General features: G+C 39.8%; 1 protein-coding gene across 1 annotated transcript; it reads left to right on the top strand.

Moving 5' to 3' along the window:
* Positions 1-2600: 2600 nt before the first annotated feature.
* Positions 2601-15337, top strand: hmgcll1 (3-hydroxymethyl-3-methylglutaryl-CoA lyase like 1). Its single transcript, XM_071543842.1, has 9 exons — positions 2601-2696; positions 3550-3627; positions 4377-4484; positions 4902-4997; positions 5132-5280; positions 6248-6311; positions 6955-7143; positions 14556-14681; positions 15218-15337. Exons 1-9 carry the CDS (start codon positions 2601-2603, stop codon positions 15335-15337), a joined length of 1026 nt encoding a protein of 341 aa, XP_071399943.1.
* The last annotated feature ends 4039 nt before the right edge of the window (positions 15338-19376 follow it).

Here is a 19376-nt window from a genome sequence, read left to right as displayed (position 1 = left end):
GATACTGCTTTCAGGGTTATGATAATGTGCCATTCTCTCAGCACCAAGGCTCTTGTTGTTACAGTTCAGTTAAATCCATGATGTAGAAATTGAAGACGGATGGAGGATGAAAATTGATTTAATCTGGTTCCTGTTTTCTTTCTTCCACTTTGTTTTCAGTATATATCTGAGAGCTTAAAACCTCTTTCATGCCACGCCGAAACCTGTACCCTATAAAGTATGTTTTGCACATCTGTTTCTTTCTGAACACAAAAAAACACATAGAGAATAGTCTCATTCTTTTATATGCAACTTTTCCAGTTCAGAAAACTGTTGCGCCATTTGTAGACAGTTAGATTTTTATTTAATATTCTGAAGGCATCCATCATCCGCTTGGTCTCCAAAATCTTCATGTGTAAAATATATTGTTCTCAGGAGACAGCTCACAGAATAGCGCAGAGGCGTCTTTTTCCTGTGAGGCCGTATCTGTTTGCCTAATCTACACAAAGTTATAGATTATTATCTCTGTCACAGCCATTTTGTCTAATCGAATAGGCAACTTTTTTTTTATTTTGTTCAGTTCTGTTTATATGTATACATGAATTTGAAAAAAAGTAAGACCAAATGATGCTAACAGTCCTTTTTGTGTTTAGATTTGTGTTTAGATCCATTCGACTGTAGGCTATGCATGAAGAGATTATTATCCTTGTTTCATAGCACTATAAGCTTAAAACCTCTCCCACCTCTTAACCTTATTTCCCAAAGATTTCACAAACAAAGAAATGTTTCCTCCTCCTAAACATGACGCAAAATGAATGGCTTTGAAACTATTTATAATGTCAAAGCATCCTCTGTTTTTAATACCATCTCAAACTTTAAAGTTTCCCACTCACCTGCATTACATTGCTTCCTAAAAGCTGGGAAGCCCCTGAGGGAACAAGTCTTTTAAGTAAACCTCTACAGCTGTTGTTTGTCAAGATAAACCTTTGCTGCCGAGTTTCCTTGAAAACAGAATTGTTCAATGCCCAGTTAGGGATAAGTGACTGATTCAGTGATCATAGTTTTGAGAAAGAGCCATATGAAAGATAATTTTCTCTGCAAAGTCAAATTATTGCCCTGACAACAGCATTATACAGCAGAAATGAAGACGATGCTAACATTTGTTTCAGTGGTTTTGACAATTCTTCTCTACACATTTTCTACACATTAGAATAATCATGCAGCCATACGTTTTTCCTATTACAAAGCTTTATTACATTATAATTACTTCCATAATACATTTGTTTCAAAGATACTACATGTAAATACTAAATACTCTGGGCTATAAAGTATCCCAGAACTATACCAACATCAATCTCCACTAATTCAACGGCCTTTATGAAATGCTGATTTCATTATGTCCTGCCTCTGCTGCTTTTGATGCATAGCAGTACATCTGAAAGGAATTTGAAGCAAATCAAACCTCTAAACCACCAACTTGTTCTAAATGAATGAACAAAGCAGATTTTTGAGGCAAATATAACAGCAACAGCCGCTTCCATTTTTTCATTCAGACACAATGTGCAATCAGCACTGATTTGATATATCAAAAGGCAAATTAAAAATGTAATTAATCAAACTTTGAATTTAAGTTCTTACACTTCAAACTTCTTATAAACGTTGGATGCTGCTGTATTCCCTGTGTCTCTCTAACTAGGCGGTCAGGAATACTTGATTAGGAAAAAATACACCAGGAGGTGGATTTCAAATTTTAGGGGGTGGCAACTGATAGACATCAACTTTGAAGTCTGCTACAAAAAAGTCTTTTTCAGGGCCGATCATACGAGTCGCCTCCCTCCCCTGAGAGCAGGGCAGGGGTCTCTCATCACAGGGCAGTTTAGCGCGGTGAGATGGTTGAATGCTAGGACTTCATTAAGCCGCTCTATTGTTAACATCTGGGTTCAGAAGAATGGCTCTTTCTCCGGTAAATTTTGCCCTGGCTTAACAAGGGATTTTATTACACCATGCAGTTGACATTGGCAGCAATGGCAGGTCTGGCAATGGAAAGCCTTCAGCTGTTTAGGTCACAGGAGATCAATCAAAGCAGGCTGTTTCCCCGAAGACTTAAATTTCTACTGAAAACAGGGAAGTGAATGTGCAACTTTTCTCATTCTAGACCCTGAAGGCGAGTCAGCTCTTCCCGGTAGGAGCCTGGATGTTTCAGTGAAGCCTCCACAGAACGCTTCCACAACAATTCCCAGTGCAATGTGCAGTACTAATCCCCCATACCGGTCCATTTGCCATTCTGCCTCTCTCCATTTCCTTCTCTCTGTCTCTCTGTCTCTCTCTCTCTCTCTCTCTCTCTCTCTCTCTCTCTCTCTCTCTCACTCTCTCTCTCTCTCCCTCTCCTCTGTTTTGATCCCCTCCCTGCTGGGGATGTGGCTGCCATGGCAACTGCTGAATCATTCTCTACTGTCTGCAGCCGACCTCTAATTCCATTTCCTCATGCAGTGAGGCCCTCCATCATCCAGGCCTGCATGCGTTAGCCTTATTGATCAGCCACTGCACTCTGCATACATCAGCTGCGGCAGACTGTGATCGGAGGACGCTGAGGCGCGGCAGGCTGACCGGCAGCCGCTCGGATGGGTAACGTACCCACCACAGTGAAACACTGCCTGAGCTATGAGCAACTCGTCCGGGATTACCCATGGCTGAGACGCTGGCTGCTGGAGGAGAAGGTGGGCGTCTTTTTTTCTTGTTTCTAATCTGCTGCACGTGCTCAGCCACATGACTCTCTCATGACAGGGAGGCTGCAGCAGCCACACATGATAGGACAGATGGAGAGATGCTGCATGGTGCTTATGCAATACTCAGCCTGGTGTAAAAATGTATTATATTCTCCTCTTAAATATTACTGTAATTTTGTAGAATTAATAGGATGTAAATTAGCTCTAAATTAGAATGGTAAATCCTTTTTTTTTAGCTCTATGAATTGACAAGAAACGCAGACCAGATTCACTGTAATTTTTCATTCTTCTTCACTGTAAAATCTGTGTAGTGCCACTCCAAAAAACTGCATCAAGGGAGCCACTTGTTTGATATTACATTAATTTACACTCAGCAAGAGTAATGCATGCAGGCTATCTATGTCTTATAAGGATTCAAATCAAATATCACTTTATTGCAAGTGGACTAGAATCCCTTCAAGAGTATTTTTGTGCAGACGTCACTCAGTGACGACATTCTGTTGACTGTTGACTTGCTGTGTGTGATTTATTCAGGCTTTAGTCAGACATGGAGCGTCTTAGAAAATGTTTAATGTTATTTGCGTTCAGTATAACTTCTTCCTATTCCTAAGTCTATCAATATTTGGCAGCAACTGCTCCACAAAGCCTGAAGCATCTCGTGAGTTTACATCTTAATGACATGGCAGGTTCAAGTTTTGTTCTCGAGTTTCTGGCTTTGGGGTAGAGAGCTGTTCATGTTACAAATCATGATTCAACCATCCTAGGCCAAAGGAATTGCTTACTGTTTGTGGATTTTTGAATGGTATTCCTTTCTTGAATGGTATTCCCTTTGATATTTTTCCAGAGCATTACAACACATCAGTATCCAGAGTTTGTTAAAATCATTGAAGTTGGGCCTAGAGATGGACTTCAAAATGAAAAGGTATTCACTGTGATTTCACTCACTAATTTCATTCATAGATGCACCCTTGTTTCTTCTGTGGTGACGAGCCAGTTTTAATAATAATAATAATAATAATAATACATGACATTTATATAGCGCTTTTCTCGGTGCTCAAAGACGCTTTACAAACACAGGATAAAACAAATTTAATAGAGATATATATAAAAGATAGAAATAGATGAGAAAAGGACGTATACATAGGGAGGAACGGGGGAGGGGGAGGAGAAGAAGATTAGAGGTCAAAAGCAAGAGTGAATAGGTGGGTTTTGAGGGCTTTTTTGAAAGATGACAGAGTTTTGTATTAATATACAATATATGACCATCTCTTGAAAAATGTGAGTTTTCTGTAATTTTCTCAAACATGTGGGTTGTTCATGATTGCCAGCAGCATATGTTTCACATTTTCTCTCAAATTCAATGGGAAAGATGACACTGGTTCCCTAGATGGCTTATGTTCTCTATATTTGGCATGTGTAAGTCACAACTTTCTAACTTCCTTATTGCGCTCCACAGTAGTTTTACAGATTGACATGAATGCAGAAGTATAGCAACCGCACAGTGTTATTTATAAGAAATATGTTTTGAGGAATCAGGCTCAGCAGGTGAGTCCAGTAAATCACTGTGATTGTAAAGCAGGAGAGCAGCAGAACGGGCCAGATATCTGCTTGTGTGCCTCCTGTCTTGAGTGGAATCAAATCCAGAGCTGTTTCAATTTCATCGTTCCCCAGGAAATCCTTCCGACAGGGGTGAAAATCCAGCTGATAGACATGCTCTCAGGAACAGGCCTGCCTGTGATCGAGGCCACCAGCTTTGTCTCTTCAAAGTGGGTACCGCAGGTAATAACTCTTCTTCATGCACAGCGAAACAGCGCTGAGTGATTTATTAGACTCTCGCTCTTCTCTGCAGAACTACTGAGGGAAATCTGCTGCTCCAGCATCCTGCTCAGGTGTTGGTCCCACACATGTTTGGAAGGAAACTTTTGAGATATTGTGGACATATAGTTGCGATCTCATTCCCTGTCATAAATTGTACTTCTACTCACTTCATGAAGTAGAGAAAACACCAACATGTCATATTTTTTGTTTGTGCTGCTGAGATGTATGACATGAAAAAGTAACTGTCTTCTTTGTGGATTGTCTGCTGCTTACAAGCACTTTGAAAACATTACCACAGGATGATGTGTTCCCAGGACCAAGTCCAGATGAAGTTAGAGGTTTATTTTTCTACATCATATGTTTTTCCCCTTCATTAAGATGGCAGACCACACTGATGTACTTAAAGGAATCCAGAGAGCGCCTCATGTCCGGTACCCGGTTTTGACTCCTAACATGCACGGCTTCCAGGACGCTGTAAGCAGAACTTCTTACTCCATCATGGCGATCTCTGCTAATAACTATTTGACAACATGGATAAATAGTTTTGTAAATGTGGCTCCAACACTGTGCAAAAGTGTTTTACAACTTAATTTTCTCTCCTGTTAAAGGTTGCAGCTGGTGCTACTGAAGTGGCAGTGTTTGGTTCAGCATCTGAGACCTTCAGTAGAAAAAACATCAACTGCTCTATTGATGAAAGCATGCTGAGGTTTGAGGAAGTCATTAGCGCTGCCAAAGAGCGACAAATTCCAGTCCGCGGGTTTGTATTCTGTATATTACATTGCCACTTACAAGGAGTGAAACCACATATTTTACCCACTTTATGGTGTAGCATTATCAATGCCATTTATTTTTTACTCCAAATGAAAAATCTGTTGAAAACGCTACATTCTCTATATGCAGGGGAACACACACAATCCAGCAATAATAGCTTCATAGCACAGTTCCAGATGTGCACCAAGTTATTCTATGCCTCAGTAAACCACAAGTCCAGATGTACATTAAAGAGAACCAAACAGGGGAAGTTACTGTACACAGTAGTGCCTTATACTATATGTAGGAAAATAAGTCACTGCCATAGTAATGCGTTTTTTTCAATGAGCTCATTTTGGCAAATGTGACATAATGGCTCCTGGTTGACCAGACTGGCAGGAATTTGGGTCCACAGAGTCAAACCATGGGCAAAATGAAGTATCATCTATTTTAGATTAGATTAGATTAGATTACATTACATTACATTACATTACATTACATTACAAAAATATTGTCCACAAAGGTGAGAATCTGGCCTTGACCACATAACATTAAAGCCAAGTAAGAGCAGTAAAGCTGTAAAAATCAAAGATAAACAAAAAGAACGTAGTCCAAGAAGCTTTTTTATCATTAATTACACTTGTGTGGGTTATGCAACAACCAGAGGCCTCTGCGAAACATTTTGCTTTTCAAAACGTTGATTTCTTTTTCAGCGAATGTCTCCTACACACATGTTGTTTAAAGAACATATGGATCGACTTCACTCTGCTGCATTATTTCTCATATCTACTGTCAGGAGTACAGGTGCCATATGACCAAATTATTCAACAGTGGTTGGAAATATAATGTGAAGTCTATATTACTCTCTACATTACAGAGAATAGCTTCTTTGTCCAGTCATTCCATATTGCATAGTGGTCCAGTAAAATCAAATCAAGTGTATTTTTACTCTTACTGATGTCGTTCTCTTTCAGATATGTCTCTTGTGCCCTGGGATGCCCCCATGAGGGACACATTGAACCTTCTAAAGTTACAGAGGTAAAATTAAGAGTTAATTCTTGTTATGCATTCATGTTTGAAAAAATAATTTGCTACTGAAATAGAGGGAATATTAAAGAATGGTAATTTTGAAATGTCAATATTATGTCAGTTCATTCTGTATCAGCTAACATTTACTACTGCTACTCCTAACTAGATATGAGAAAGAAAAGTTTGCCCTGCCGCTTAATGTGTCATGTCACATCACTGTATACCTGCTGCAAATAGAGAATGAAACGAATTTAATGGAAAAGATCAAAGCGCTGACTGTGCCAGGACCTAGGATAATTGTCTGGGGACAGGGGGATTTTTTTGTCTCCCCTCTAGCATTAATAAAACTCTTTTGAGTCTGAGTCTGAGTCAGTTCTGAGTCATGGTTTCCTTGTTTCAAGCTATAGGAGAGTTCTTCATGTTCATAGCCATTGATTGGACTGTCATTTGCTGTGAGAGAAATGATATAGGAATTCTCAAATAGAATGGTAGATTCTCTTTTATCAATGCCAACCCAATCTCCAAGGCCTTGAGATTATTCTTGCTTCTTTGACAAGCTATGAACAGTTCTGACATCATTAGGCACATTAAAGCATTTTTATACAGGAAAGCATTTTTATATTCATACATTTTTATACCCACTATCATTCAGGTGGCAAAGAGGTTATATGAAATGGGCTGCTATGAGGTTTCCCTGGGCGATACCATCGGTGTTGGCACTCCAGGTTCCATGGTGAAGATGCTGCGCAGCGTGATGAAGGAGGTGCCCAGCAGCGCTCTAGCAGTTCACTGCCATGACACTTATGGGCAGGCGCTGGCCAACATCCTTACTGCACTTCAGGTAAGAACTGAGGCTGTGTCATGACAACTGATGTTATAATAGCATTGAAAATACCAATTATTATCAATATTAGTAGTAGTAGTAGTAGAAACAAATACTCAACTGCTGATTCAATTAACACAAATAGCTCATTAAGGCCAACTCAGAAACTTCAGAAACCATTTTGCACTCTGAAAAACAAATTGACAATTCTGCTACTACTACAGCATAATGAGAGCAAAAGCAAACAAACAAAGAAAAAACATTCATTAATATTGCACAATGAGGTTTTAGGCAGCGGAGCAAAACGAGTGCTGCACAACCAAATAGACTCCTTCATCACCAATTGCAACAACAAAGTGAGTGCTTCAGATTTAAGACTATCTATCTATCTATCTATCTATCTATCTATCTATCTATCTATCTATCTATCTATCTATCTATCTTTGTCTGCTTGCTCTCACTTCTCTCCCTCACTTCTCTCTCTCAGCAGTCCTCCAGCATATGAAGAAAAAACTAGTCACATTTTTTTGTCTTTAGAAGAAGAGAATCTCACTAAAACTTAAACGTCATGTTCCATTTCATTATCATATTTTATTATGTTGCTCCGAAAGTTGGGTGGAGGATATTCAGGATCTGGATATTCAGGATCTGGGGTGGAGGGACCTGGGAACTCTGTAAATGATGGGAGGAAGGAACTTGAAAGCTCTGAAAACCTGGCAGAGAAAACTGACAACTTTGGATTCAGGGGCGGAGGAGAGACCTGACATCTCTGGAAATTCGGCAGAGTAACGTGGGAAGTCTGAACTCTGGGGGGAAACTGGAAGAGTCAGGCCTCACTGAAGAAAAGGAGGAAGGAAGCTCTGACATCTCTAGGAGGAGAGAGGAGGGGGAAAATCCAGGGATTTCTTGGAGAGGTGTGAAAAAAAGATCCAGATCTCTGTGTGAGGGATGTGAAATATGACATTGATTTCTCTTGCAGAGGTCTGTAGAGGGAACCTGGCATCTCTAGAGGAGGAAGGCCCATTTACCTCAGGGCTGGAAGAGGAGAAGCTTTCTCTTTTCTATGAAGACAAGATGGTGACGCCTGATCCTCTTGATGTTCACAACCCCTTCATGTTAAATTGTTTGGCAGTTTTACATTGAATGTCTGGCTTCCCCAGTGGCTTGGCAAGCAGTTTTTGGGCACCTTTTCATTCAGATGCAGACCATCCTTCATATGATGGATATGAATGTTCTTGTGGAGAGCCACAGACAGACAGGTTAGGGATAAATGCACGTCTTTTGCATAAATCAGCGCCGTTACCCATGATGACACATGAAGAGGAACGTCCAGATGTGGAAGCAAAGTAAAAATGGTGATTCTTGTTCCAGGATACTTTTCAAGTTCCTTAAGTGAAACTGCCAACATTGCAGGGATCACAAGTCCTTTCTCAGGCTTTAAATCATTTGTCCCAGTGGGTGTAATGATATGTTAAGCTGCTCTCAATCCATCTTCGTACATCATTTTCAACACCATATTTTCTTAATGTTTACACAGGACAAAAAGTTATTATCCTTTATATAATTTTCCATCGCAATCAAACAAAAACATTTTTAATTCTAATCGAAATCTAAGCCACACTGATGTTATCACAAGCATCAGATTTGATAACTGTCAAAAAGTGGGATATTACTGTATGTGATACCATTTAATTAAAACATTCGGCCCTTATGAGCTGACTATAAGCATCCACTGTGAGTTCTCATAATTATTTGGATAGTAGTAAATTGTTTGATGTTTTGGTTCCACGTCTTTTTTTGGATGTAAAGTGATGAAATTACCATGATGTTAAAGTACACTAAAATACAGGCTGTTAGTTTTGATTTATGGCTGTTTGCAGCCACACTTAAAGTAAAAAAAAGAAAGTATTTTCGTTAAACATAATACAGTGAATAAAATAACTTGAACTTAAATTGAAACTGACATCTCCAGTTAAACCTCATAGTCACTGTGTCATTGCATATCCAAAATAATAACAGTATGGAGCCAAAGCATAAAACAATGTGTCACTGTCCAAATGCTTATGAATCTGCCCCGAGCTTTAATGGTAATGTGTCACCTTACATGGGCACGAATGTATCCGCCGTATGAGTATTGAGAAGGTACTGTTTGCCTCAAAACAAACGCGTGGGTTACAATGGGACACACAGAAAACCAGGAACCATCAGTCAACAAGGAAGAGGGGCATTAAGAAACATGATCCACGCCTCCCCACAAAGCACGATGATGCAGAAACTGCCCACTGAAAAAAATCCCAGAATCTTAATGAACATAGATATTTCCAATGGGCCCTCCCATCAGAGTACACATGTATTACAGTGAAGAAAAGAGGCTTTCACGGACCATTAATAATGCTCTATTTCTACTAAGCTCACAAAAATGTAATTAGCTTGTACAAAACCCTGTGGAAGAGTGCTCGTCTGTGGTGTTTTTCAGCCCGCAGCGAACCTAAAACTGACATAAATCCGGACATAAAGCATAGGTAATGCAGATGGCTGTATCACTTCTCTGGGGCACATTGTCACTGCGGCGGAGGAGGCTCATTGGGGGCTGGGCGGGTCAGCAGATGTGAGGGGGTCAGCACAAAGGCTCACCTATTCAGTGTCTGTCTGACAAAGCAATGAGAGCTAGGTGGATAGCAGGGCCCTGGGGGACTCCTAACTCATCTGTCGCTTGGCTGTTGAACTATCTGACAATGCTGTGCTTAAAGGGCAGTGGAAAATGATCCTTTCATTGCCCGCTACTGAGCACATGATGAATGGTGCTGCAGCTGCGGCCGCGGCTCTGTTAGTAGCCGAGCCCTGTCTAGAAACTTCAGCAGCACTTTATTTTACAGTAGGGTAAATACCTGGTAGGCTGTGCGCTTGATAATTATGTGGTGAGAGGAAGTCGTTACTTGTGATTGTTTTGTCAAGTTCTAAAAATACCAGGTAATTAATCTGTGTATCATGTGGAAACCTCTACCAGGTAAGTATGTGGTAACAAGTCGTACTAATCTTTAATCTGTGATCACAGATCATAGATTAATTACCTGGTACTTTTTTTTTTAGAACTTATTTAACAAAACAGTTACCAGCAATTACTTCTTCTTACCACATAATTAGCTACATACCAGGTATTAAAGTACTGTACTGTAACATAAAGTGCTACTGAAACTTCTCAGGATAAACTAAGAAACTTCAGTCAGGTCAAGTTAAATCAAGTATAGTCCAAGTAAGCAAACATTTACTTAGAGGGCCAATCTAAAGATGATTTACCTGTACATTGATGCTTTGCACTTGATTAGCTACTCTTTTTATACATATATTTAATTGATAATCATCTGTGTGTATGACACTGTGACTGTGTTGGAGAAAAGCTCAAGAATGTACAGGCGTATAGTAAAATTCGCTGTAAAGATAGCTTTGATTGTGGGGGCCAGAGTGAAATAACACAGAGGGACGGTGAAATTCCTCTGTGGATCATATTGAGATTGATTCATCACAGCTGCCCCACCACCACAGAAAATAATAACAGCCAGGGATATTTAGCCTACCATTTGCTCACCCATAAACAGAATGGAAATGAAAGATTTTATCATAGCGTTTCATTACTGTGTGCCAGTAGTCCACACCACCAACTGGGAGAGAAATGAATTCCCCCAGCCCTGTCAGCCCTGAGTCACCTCTTTTGTTCCTGATAAAGACATTCCTTGGTCTTTGTACCTTTTTTTTCTCAGGAGGTCTGGGGGGGCTTTGTTACAAACCTACTCCTGGCAGGTCACACAATGAGAACGTATGTACTTAGATTTCACAGGCTTGGCAAGGAAAAATATTTAATCTTACCCACCACTTCAGTGTACCATGTTCTGCTGCAATTGATAGATCTCATCTGGGGACTATAGCATGTTTGTGCTCATACTTGAGAACTCTCCCAGCAATTAAACTAATCTACAGTGTTTCATTTTGTGTCTGTCCACTAGAGGCTCTTCGTGATCAAACAGTAGGAACTCAAGATAAAGGCCTGAAGTGGGTAGATAAGTTTGTTTTACTACCAATAGGCTGAGACCCGCTGTAAGACTGTCATGATAATACTTATAACTCCAGAAATATAATATGACATTTACATTTATCTGAATATTCAGTTTGGTCATGTCAGTTTCCAGTATATACATGAGTGGCTACAGCTAACCACAGAAACACAGTATGTCTCTTTCACACAGCCTGTCCTTCAGGGAGAAACCCACAGTACAAGTTCAGAAACAATAGAGCGGCACCACCCCTTTTTGTTTAATGTAACACTAAGTAGCTTTAATAAACAATGATAGGATCAAGTTATTTGTCCCTCAAGCTTGACTACTTTTCATACTTGTGCCTTAGTGGTGTGTTGCATGTGGCTTTCAGTTGTTCTGCTCTTCCAAAACAGACTAGGTCAAGTAGGAAGGTTGAGACAAAATTTTAATATACGGTATATATTGTTTCCCAGTTAAAAAACATATATTCATATACTGTATATATGCAGTATATATTAATGAGGTAATTCAAAGTGTAGTTGTGGTTGATAATGTAACAGCAATCAGATTACTTTAAAGGAATAACTTGGGTTTATTACCTTTTTGTAATTGGATTATCTATATAATACAGCACATACTTACTGCAATTCATAATTAATTGATGCCATGGTAAGAGAAAAATGCTATAGGTTAGTATGTACTATATGGTGGAAAATGTGATGCACATATGACTGAGACTAGGGCAATGAGCATATGAAGTGGTGTTTACCTTCTCAGATGATTAGTATTCATTTTAGTGACCTCAGCAGAATTCCACAATTAATGAACAAACTCAAGGGATTTTAATTTATGAACTTTTGCTTTGCTATATTCATACTGACAGTTGCACACTGCACTCGATTGTTCCCCACTCATGTAAATCAGTAATCCATGAAGAGGCTGCTGCTTGACAATGTTGGTGGCAAATTACCAATTTACATAATGCAGAACATTTACTGTATGCTCAAAGGAATCATGTATTGAAATTTTAATTTATTTATTCTCTTAATTTTTCTTTTGTCTGTCTCCCAGCTTTCCACAAATATCTGGAACAGAGTGTGTCTTTCCAGTGGCAGGCTTGTTTATGTGCTGCTGAAAGGGCTTCCAAGCTGATATGTGTGTCAGCCGCGGATCTGACCTGAAAACAGTTTCCCTCGGCTTCCTAGTTAATGTTGTAGTGTAGTGGGCAAAGCATCACTGCTTGTCATATCCCTCAATGAACGTATACTCTCTCTCCCTTTCTCCCTCGCTGTCTGACGCAGTTATAAAACCATAATGGGAGCATGTCCATCTCCAAACTCGTCCACTCAGAGTGTAGAATGTCAACAAGCTTATCCCAAATCATGCAAGTTTGAAAACTGGAACGCAGTGTGTCTTTACCCAGGAATGTATTGTTTTTATATAGCCACAGCTCACTGAATATGGCTTTTTAACAGCAAGTCCACATCTGGTTTCTGGGCAGTGTGAACCTAATTGAACGCTGGCGAGCTGAAGCCGCTGACCACCAATCCCTGCGCGATTAGCGTCCAGAGGAACAGGACATGCTGGTGAAGGGGATCGTTGTTCCCTTGTCTTTTGTTCCTCTCGGAAACAGTACGCTGAAGACCCCTTGGCCTTACACAGTTAGCAGCTGAAAGCGAGAGGATTGGCATGGTAGATTACAACTCTGTGTTTATACAACAAAAAAGTCTGCCTAGTACAATATCCTGCTCTGGCTTTAACCAAGGTCTGGAAATCTCGTGCACAGCACACACCGGAGTGGATCCCCTCCTTCTACCCCACCTCCTCCTCTTCCCTTGCCAACACAAACAGCAATTACAGCCGGCTCAGACAGCCCCTAAAAGAAGTAGGTTCTTGTCTGGAGGAAAAGGCACCAATTAGCAGCATTGTTCAAAAGGCAACAGAGATTGTATTAATTTTGTTTGCTTGGTCTATCCCCACGGGGCAGAGGTCCCTCCCGGCTCCAGGTTGATGTGACCCATTGCCGCTGAGAGGATCAGTGTGTTAATTTCGTCTCACTGTGGGATCCTCTGACATCTGGCTCTGCCACGGAAGCTGGAAAACATCTTTAATATTCTCATGACAATCCCAGGGACATGTGGAAAACATCCTGAGACCTTAGTGCGTAATGACTCAAAACTCAAGGCTTGGTTTCATCATTTTTTGGTGTGAAGACAAAGGCAATGCTTATGGTTATACAGTACACCTACATGGCAAGCACTGTTCGTAACTGCGGTTTTGTCTCAGTGAAACTCATGTTCTCTGTTAACATTGGAGAAAAGCGTAATATTAACAGAACAAATTGATCTTCATGATTGTTTAAAAAAAAAAATGGTTCTCATATTCTACATTCCTTCTTCATGTTCATAGAAGACGTAAAATATACTTTTATATCAGGATGACCTCGATGGATAAGGAGGACTTTATTTTACTTTTTTTTAAAACTCCTTCTTCTTGCAGCTTTAACGTCAAAACAAAAACAGTGGGCTGCAATTTTCTAAGCAACATTGTAGTGTGTTTGGTGCAGCTGTCCAACAAAAGCATGGACACGCAGAGGAACAACTGAAAACGCGTCATTAATTTTCATATGGAGGCCAGACACTTGGTACCGGAGGCAGAAAAAAGGTTTTTTCCCACAAAATGGAGAAATATGACAATTACTTTGACTGTGGACCTCCATGAGGCAAACAAACCGGACATCCATTTACTGTACAATAGGTGTAAATATTCTTACACATGGGCGTGTTATGTTTGTAGATGATCCTCCAGAGAATAGGAACATTTTAATCAAAGGCATCAGATGTGGTCTTGTTGCAACACTGATCAGATTGCACAGTGAAATAATAAATTCTAATAATTACTATAGTTTGTAGCAAAACAAACAGCTGAACGTTCATGCTGTAAGGTTACAATTACTGCACTGTGGGCAAAGTGTAAGAAGACAGCATACTAACAAGAAATGCCAGAGCAATGTGGCAAGAAAGTGAATCCACCTCATGGTTAAGGGCAGAGAAGTACTGTAAAAACATGAGTAACCCAGAGAATCAGAAACATATGAAATGTACTGTTCAGCATTTATAATGCTCCTCTCATACGAACAAGGCCATAATTATGTGGTACTGGTGGTTTAAACTGACAAAGAGGATGAGTAAGCCATACTGTGGGACATTTTGTGCCCACTCATCTTCAAGACACAAGCCCACAGTTCTCCTGAGCAGCTGTAAAACACGACCGCAGCCGTGTTGAGGCGCACTGCACCAAACAGAACAATCAAGCAGAACAAGGGTCATTGTTCTGGGATTTTACCTGGGGTGAAGCCTGTGTGGAGGTGCTGAATGTCTCTGTTGTGTTTGCTTGCAGATGGGGGTTTGTGTGGTGGATTCCGCAGTAGCCGGCCTGGGAGGATGCCCGTACGCTCAGGGTTCATCTGGCAACGTTTCAACAGAGGATGTTCTGTACATGCTGCATGGCATGGGCATTGAAACTGTAAGTATTTCCTCACAGTGTCCTTTGAGAGACCTATATGGTATTTTATGTCTTTATAATCACCGGGGCATCACACTAACCCAGGCAATCTTGTGGAGATCAGATATATAAACGGATTGTTCTTCTGTAAATGTACTGTAAAAGTTTATTTTATAATGTCAGTGGTTTTGCACAACTTTTGTGAGCCCACAGCATTGTATGTCCTTTCTCAGCAACAATATATTCTACAATTGCTACCCCTGCTGGTAGGACATTTCCACTACAGTTTAATAATTTATCACTCTTTGTGTTTATACCTCCATTTAAGTTCATGAACAGCCAATCTCTGTTACTACTGGCACCCAGGCTTTTTGTCCGCCTGACTCTCATTAATGTAAACTCAAAATCACCTTATGGAAATTACAACTAGATGTATAGATAGATAGATAGATAGATAGATAGATAGATAGATAGATAGATAGATAGATAGATAGATAGATAGACTTGTTGAAAAGTGATTAGTGCTTTCCCAAACTACAAATATTGCTTCTTCACAGGGAGTGGACCTCGCCAAAGTCGTAGAAGCTGGTGACTTCATCTGCAAAGCCTTAAATCGCAAGACAAACTCCAAGGTTGCCCAGGCAAGAGGTGGGACACTGGGACACGCACTGCTGTAAAATAAATATTTGACTCCTTTTCCCTTTAAAGTACTTCCCCTGTTGTTGCTGCATATATATTTGTTGCCTACGCTGCCGTATTTAAAATGCATTGTTCTTTGTTTATATTTCCAAAGCAATCGTCAGGGGCATTTTCTCAAGATTATCTGAACAAGACATGAAAATGTGAGACAAAGTGCAACATTTTGCTCTCTATTCCAAACCACATTTCAATTTGTTCTTCCTACTTTTTCATTTATTTAACAACATTTCAGAGTCTATTAGGACCTGAAGGATGGCGATCACGCTCCATTTGATCGTCAGTTAGATCATAAGTTGTTTATGATGTTTTGGTCGGTCTCTCTTTCATTTCTTGCTCAGTGTGGTTCTGATTGGAAAATGCCATGGATACTTAAATAGGTCATATTGGTTTGAAAAAGTAAAATATCAGCTGATCATTATCTCTCTCAATATGAATTTTTGTTTCTGAAAGAGGCCAAGATTGATGACTTCACATGTGGCAACTCTATCCGATGGGATCTGGGGGGCCATGAAAATAAATTGGCCTAGTGAGAGGTTTACCCTTCAGTGAATGAAGCTATTTTCCATTATTCATTTCTATTTCAGAACCTCGTTACATTTTACATTGGGGTGGCTCTGAGGGATAAACCCAGAAAAGGTCACTCACTAGAAGACCTACTGTATGTAAGATAGATGCTGGAGAGCCAGTGGTCTTACAGAATAAAATAACAGACAGAATATGAGTGTTGTCTGGTGTGTCTACTCACTGAGCTCAGCTCAGCATCACCACAGCTGCTTCATTTAGGTATAAATAGAGCTCCAAAGGCAACATTTGCACTTTAAAGCTCCAATCTGGGTTTTAACTTATGTGTATATGTCTTTAGGAACTTTAAGTCCCCAAAGATTATTATTATTTTTTAGGTTTTCATAGCCTGTGGTCATCTAGTATGGAGAGGGCTTAGCCAATTAAAAGAAAAAATGAAAAGACTCCTCTCACAAACCAGCAGAAACAAGTATTTAAAGCAGTTTTTCCAAACTCAATGTCCTCTAGGGAGCCTGGCCCCAAGTGGCCCTTGATCACTTTTGCCCCTGCCCTTAAGAAAGTCTATGCATGGTGTAGCCTGCTGATTCAGTCTATACACTGTATGGGAGGATGGTCATGTACTGCGACTGTATGGGTGTAAAATGATTAAGCTGTTGCACTTCTCTCTCGTGTCTTTCCTGTCTGTTTACAATGTATTGTGCCATCTGTAAAATATAATAAAATACAATAATGAAATAGAATGTGACATTTAAGTTTTAGTGAGACTCTCTTCTTCTAAAGACAAAAAAATAAAAGTAGAAGAATAAAGACTGTGAAAACTGGGTTAGAGAAAAATTAAAAGATGCCATCCGTCGGTGATAGTGATTTCAGAAGTCACTAGTTTTTACTTTTTTCTTCATATGCTGGAGAATCTGAGAGAGAGAAGTGAGAGAGAGAAAGAGAGAGCAAGCAGAGACTAGACAGACAGACAGACAGACAGACAGACAGACAGCAGGACTCTTGAGTTCTGCTGGACTGGGATGAAAAACCACTGCTCTAATGAATCGATTTGGGAGAAAACAGGTCCATTTGCATAAATATATCAAAATGTGGCAATTGCCTGTTCAGAATGGTCCAACTTCATCAGAAATGCTGATTCATCAAAGATGTTGCATGCAGTGCAGTCACCATGCACACACACACACACACACACACACACACACACACACACACACACACAGTCTTACTTATGTCACTTTTGGGGTATTTACATAGACTTACATTCATTTCCTGGAGACTTACCCTAACCATAACCATAACCACTACTTGCCTAAACCTAACCCTTACCCTAACCTTAACCTAACCCTAACCTTAACCTAACCCTAACCTTAACCACTGACCCAAAAATCAGCTTTTTACCAATTGGGGACACGGCTTTTGTCCCCAATTGCACAAGCCATCCCCAATCAACTGGTCTTAAGTCTGGTGTGTGTCCCTGAAAGTGACTTAAGTCATACCCCCCCCCCCCCCCCCACACACACACACACACACATTAAAAAATTTGTTGAGGGGAAAATTTTGCGACAGCGCTCTCCCCCTCACTCTCTCACTCTACATGTAGCATTTCTACAGATCTAGTTGTAGATAGTGAAAAGGAAACCGGATGGTGGAAGTCTAATAAGAAAGCTTGTGACTGGAACTTTGCCAGCTCAAATGACAAATATGGAAAAATTTAGGGTGAATAAACATGAGGGATAAGGGACTTATTTTGCAGTATGAGGCTGTCGTCATGCTGGGAAGCTCACAGGTATTCTAGAGTAAAACTCTGACATTTTCATATGAATAAATTCTGCTTTCCACTCTGAGTTGCCAATTGCTATAACACAATAGTGATTCAACTTACATCCAGTTCACGAAAGCTTTTATATTTGCTGTCGGATAAGTCTTTTCTGGGAAAATCCTCGAGTGCACAACAGGAGGTGATGCTGTGAAAACCAAGACAGAGACAGGAGTTCTAGTTTACGCATTTGTGTCTGGTTCTTTATAAAGGCAGGGGGCTATAGAGGCACAGTTGTTTTTTTTTCAAAGATCCAGGATGTTGTGTTTACATGGTATGAGCCACCAGGACCTCAGAGAGTATAGTTTGAAACAGTCTTGATTGCAGTTTCATCAGGTTTTTTTTAAATTCACTCACATTCACTCACACCAGTGTTACTTTAGGTGGGAATGAGAGATGTGGCCAGATGGATTGGCGTGGCTGGCCATTCCTCCATACTTGCAAATTAAAAATGGTTCCTGTTTCGGGCTGCAAAGCAATATCACTTTTTGCTGTAAAGCATATCAGCAGATTTCCTGTGAAATGTGACCCCGTGACACACTATAAAATAAAGTGGGGAGGCTGCCAATCTACTCGGAGATGGCCTCGCTTATTTACAGTAATTATACTAATGTCTCAAAATTAATGTGGTAATGATTTATTGATGTTAAAATGCACTTAGCACCTTTTAAATCTGTCACTCCCTTTCAGTACTCTCAGTTGCTTTTAGTTGAGTGTTTTTGTCTGTTTTAGTTATGCTTAGGAGAATGTGCTCAGTTGAAAGACTGAAGTGTTTGAATAATTAGAAAGCATTGCCATTCAAGACCATTCAATGAAACAGACTGTGTTGATCATTCATTTGCAAGTAGAGTCTCTGTTATGCCTTCATACAGCCTCTAAAGAGGATGAGCCGCAAAGCCTGTATTCTGGCAGGGGATCAACACAAAAATGTGTCACTTCAGAGATTAGCATGGCATTTTCATCAAATTGTCATGGGATTTCAAGGTGTCAGATGTTTATTTTCAGATATACTGGCAGTCTACAACAACTATAAATCATCACAAAATGACAACAAATGACTCAATCCAATCTCAAACACGTAAGACCCACTGGCATTCTATTACAGTGATTGAAAGTACAAGGGGTTGTGGAACCATTGAAATGATTGCTAACTGAAGGAGTTTTCTTGACATATTTTCTCATGGTTGCCCCTGACGCCAAAAGAGAAGAGAAATTATCCTCTGAGATCACACATCAATTTCATTAGAAAAGAATCTCTGACATACAACAAATCCTGTCGTACATTACAACATTTTACATCTAAAGCATTTATTTCTGGAATATATCAAAGTTCATTTTTATTAGCCCCCTTAGATAGGTTTCCTGTAAAAAAGCACTTTGAGTGGAATTGATTATTCTTCATAGAAACATTATTGTCTGTTACCTAAGCCAACGTTTAATAGGTAACAAAATACATGCTATAAAAGAAATCATGTAAAAGTGGACTTTATCTCACAATGCTACTACATTGTGAAGGAAGTGTGTTGAGTATCTATGGAAGCCCGTTTCCGCCATCTGTTAAAAAAAAAAACTGGCACATTTTTTTTTTTCATCATCAAGTGACATTTTTTTCTCAATAGTATGATTTTGTATCTCATAATTATGAGATGCTAAGTCATATTTATGAGATACTATCTCAA

Source organism: Centroberyx affinis, unplaced genomic scaffold (genome assembly GCF_046629955.1).
Source record: "Centroberyx affinis isolate AG114_WGS23_722 - 3 ecotype Tasmania unplaced genomic scaffold, CSIRO-AGI_Caff_v1 ptg000240l_1, whole genome shotgun sequence".
NCBI classification, from domain to species: Eukaryota; Metazoa; Chordata; class Actinopteri; order Beryciformes; family Berycidae; genus Centroberyx; species Centroberyx affinis.
This window is presented reverse-complemented; position numbering and strand designations above follow the sequence as displayed.

Excerpts from the sequence above, each read along its gene's own strand:
- hmgcll1 (XM_071543842.1), top strand. The coding sequence starts at position 2,601 with ATGGGTAACGTACCCACCACAGTGAAACACTGCCTGAGCTATGAGCAA. Across the intron at positions 7,144-14,555 it reads ACATCCTTACTGCACTTCAG|ATGGGGGTTTGTGTGGTGGA; the intron begins GTAAGAACTGAG and ends GTTTGCTTGCAG. Across the intron at positions 14,682-15,217 it reads ATGGCATGGGCATTGAAACT|GGAGTGGACCTCGCCAAAGT; the intron begins GTAAGTATTTCC and ends GCTTCTTCACAG.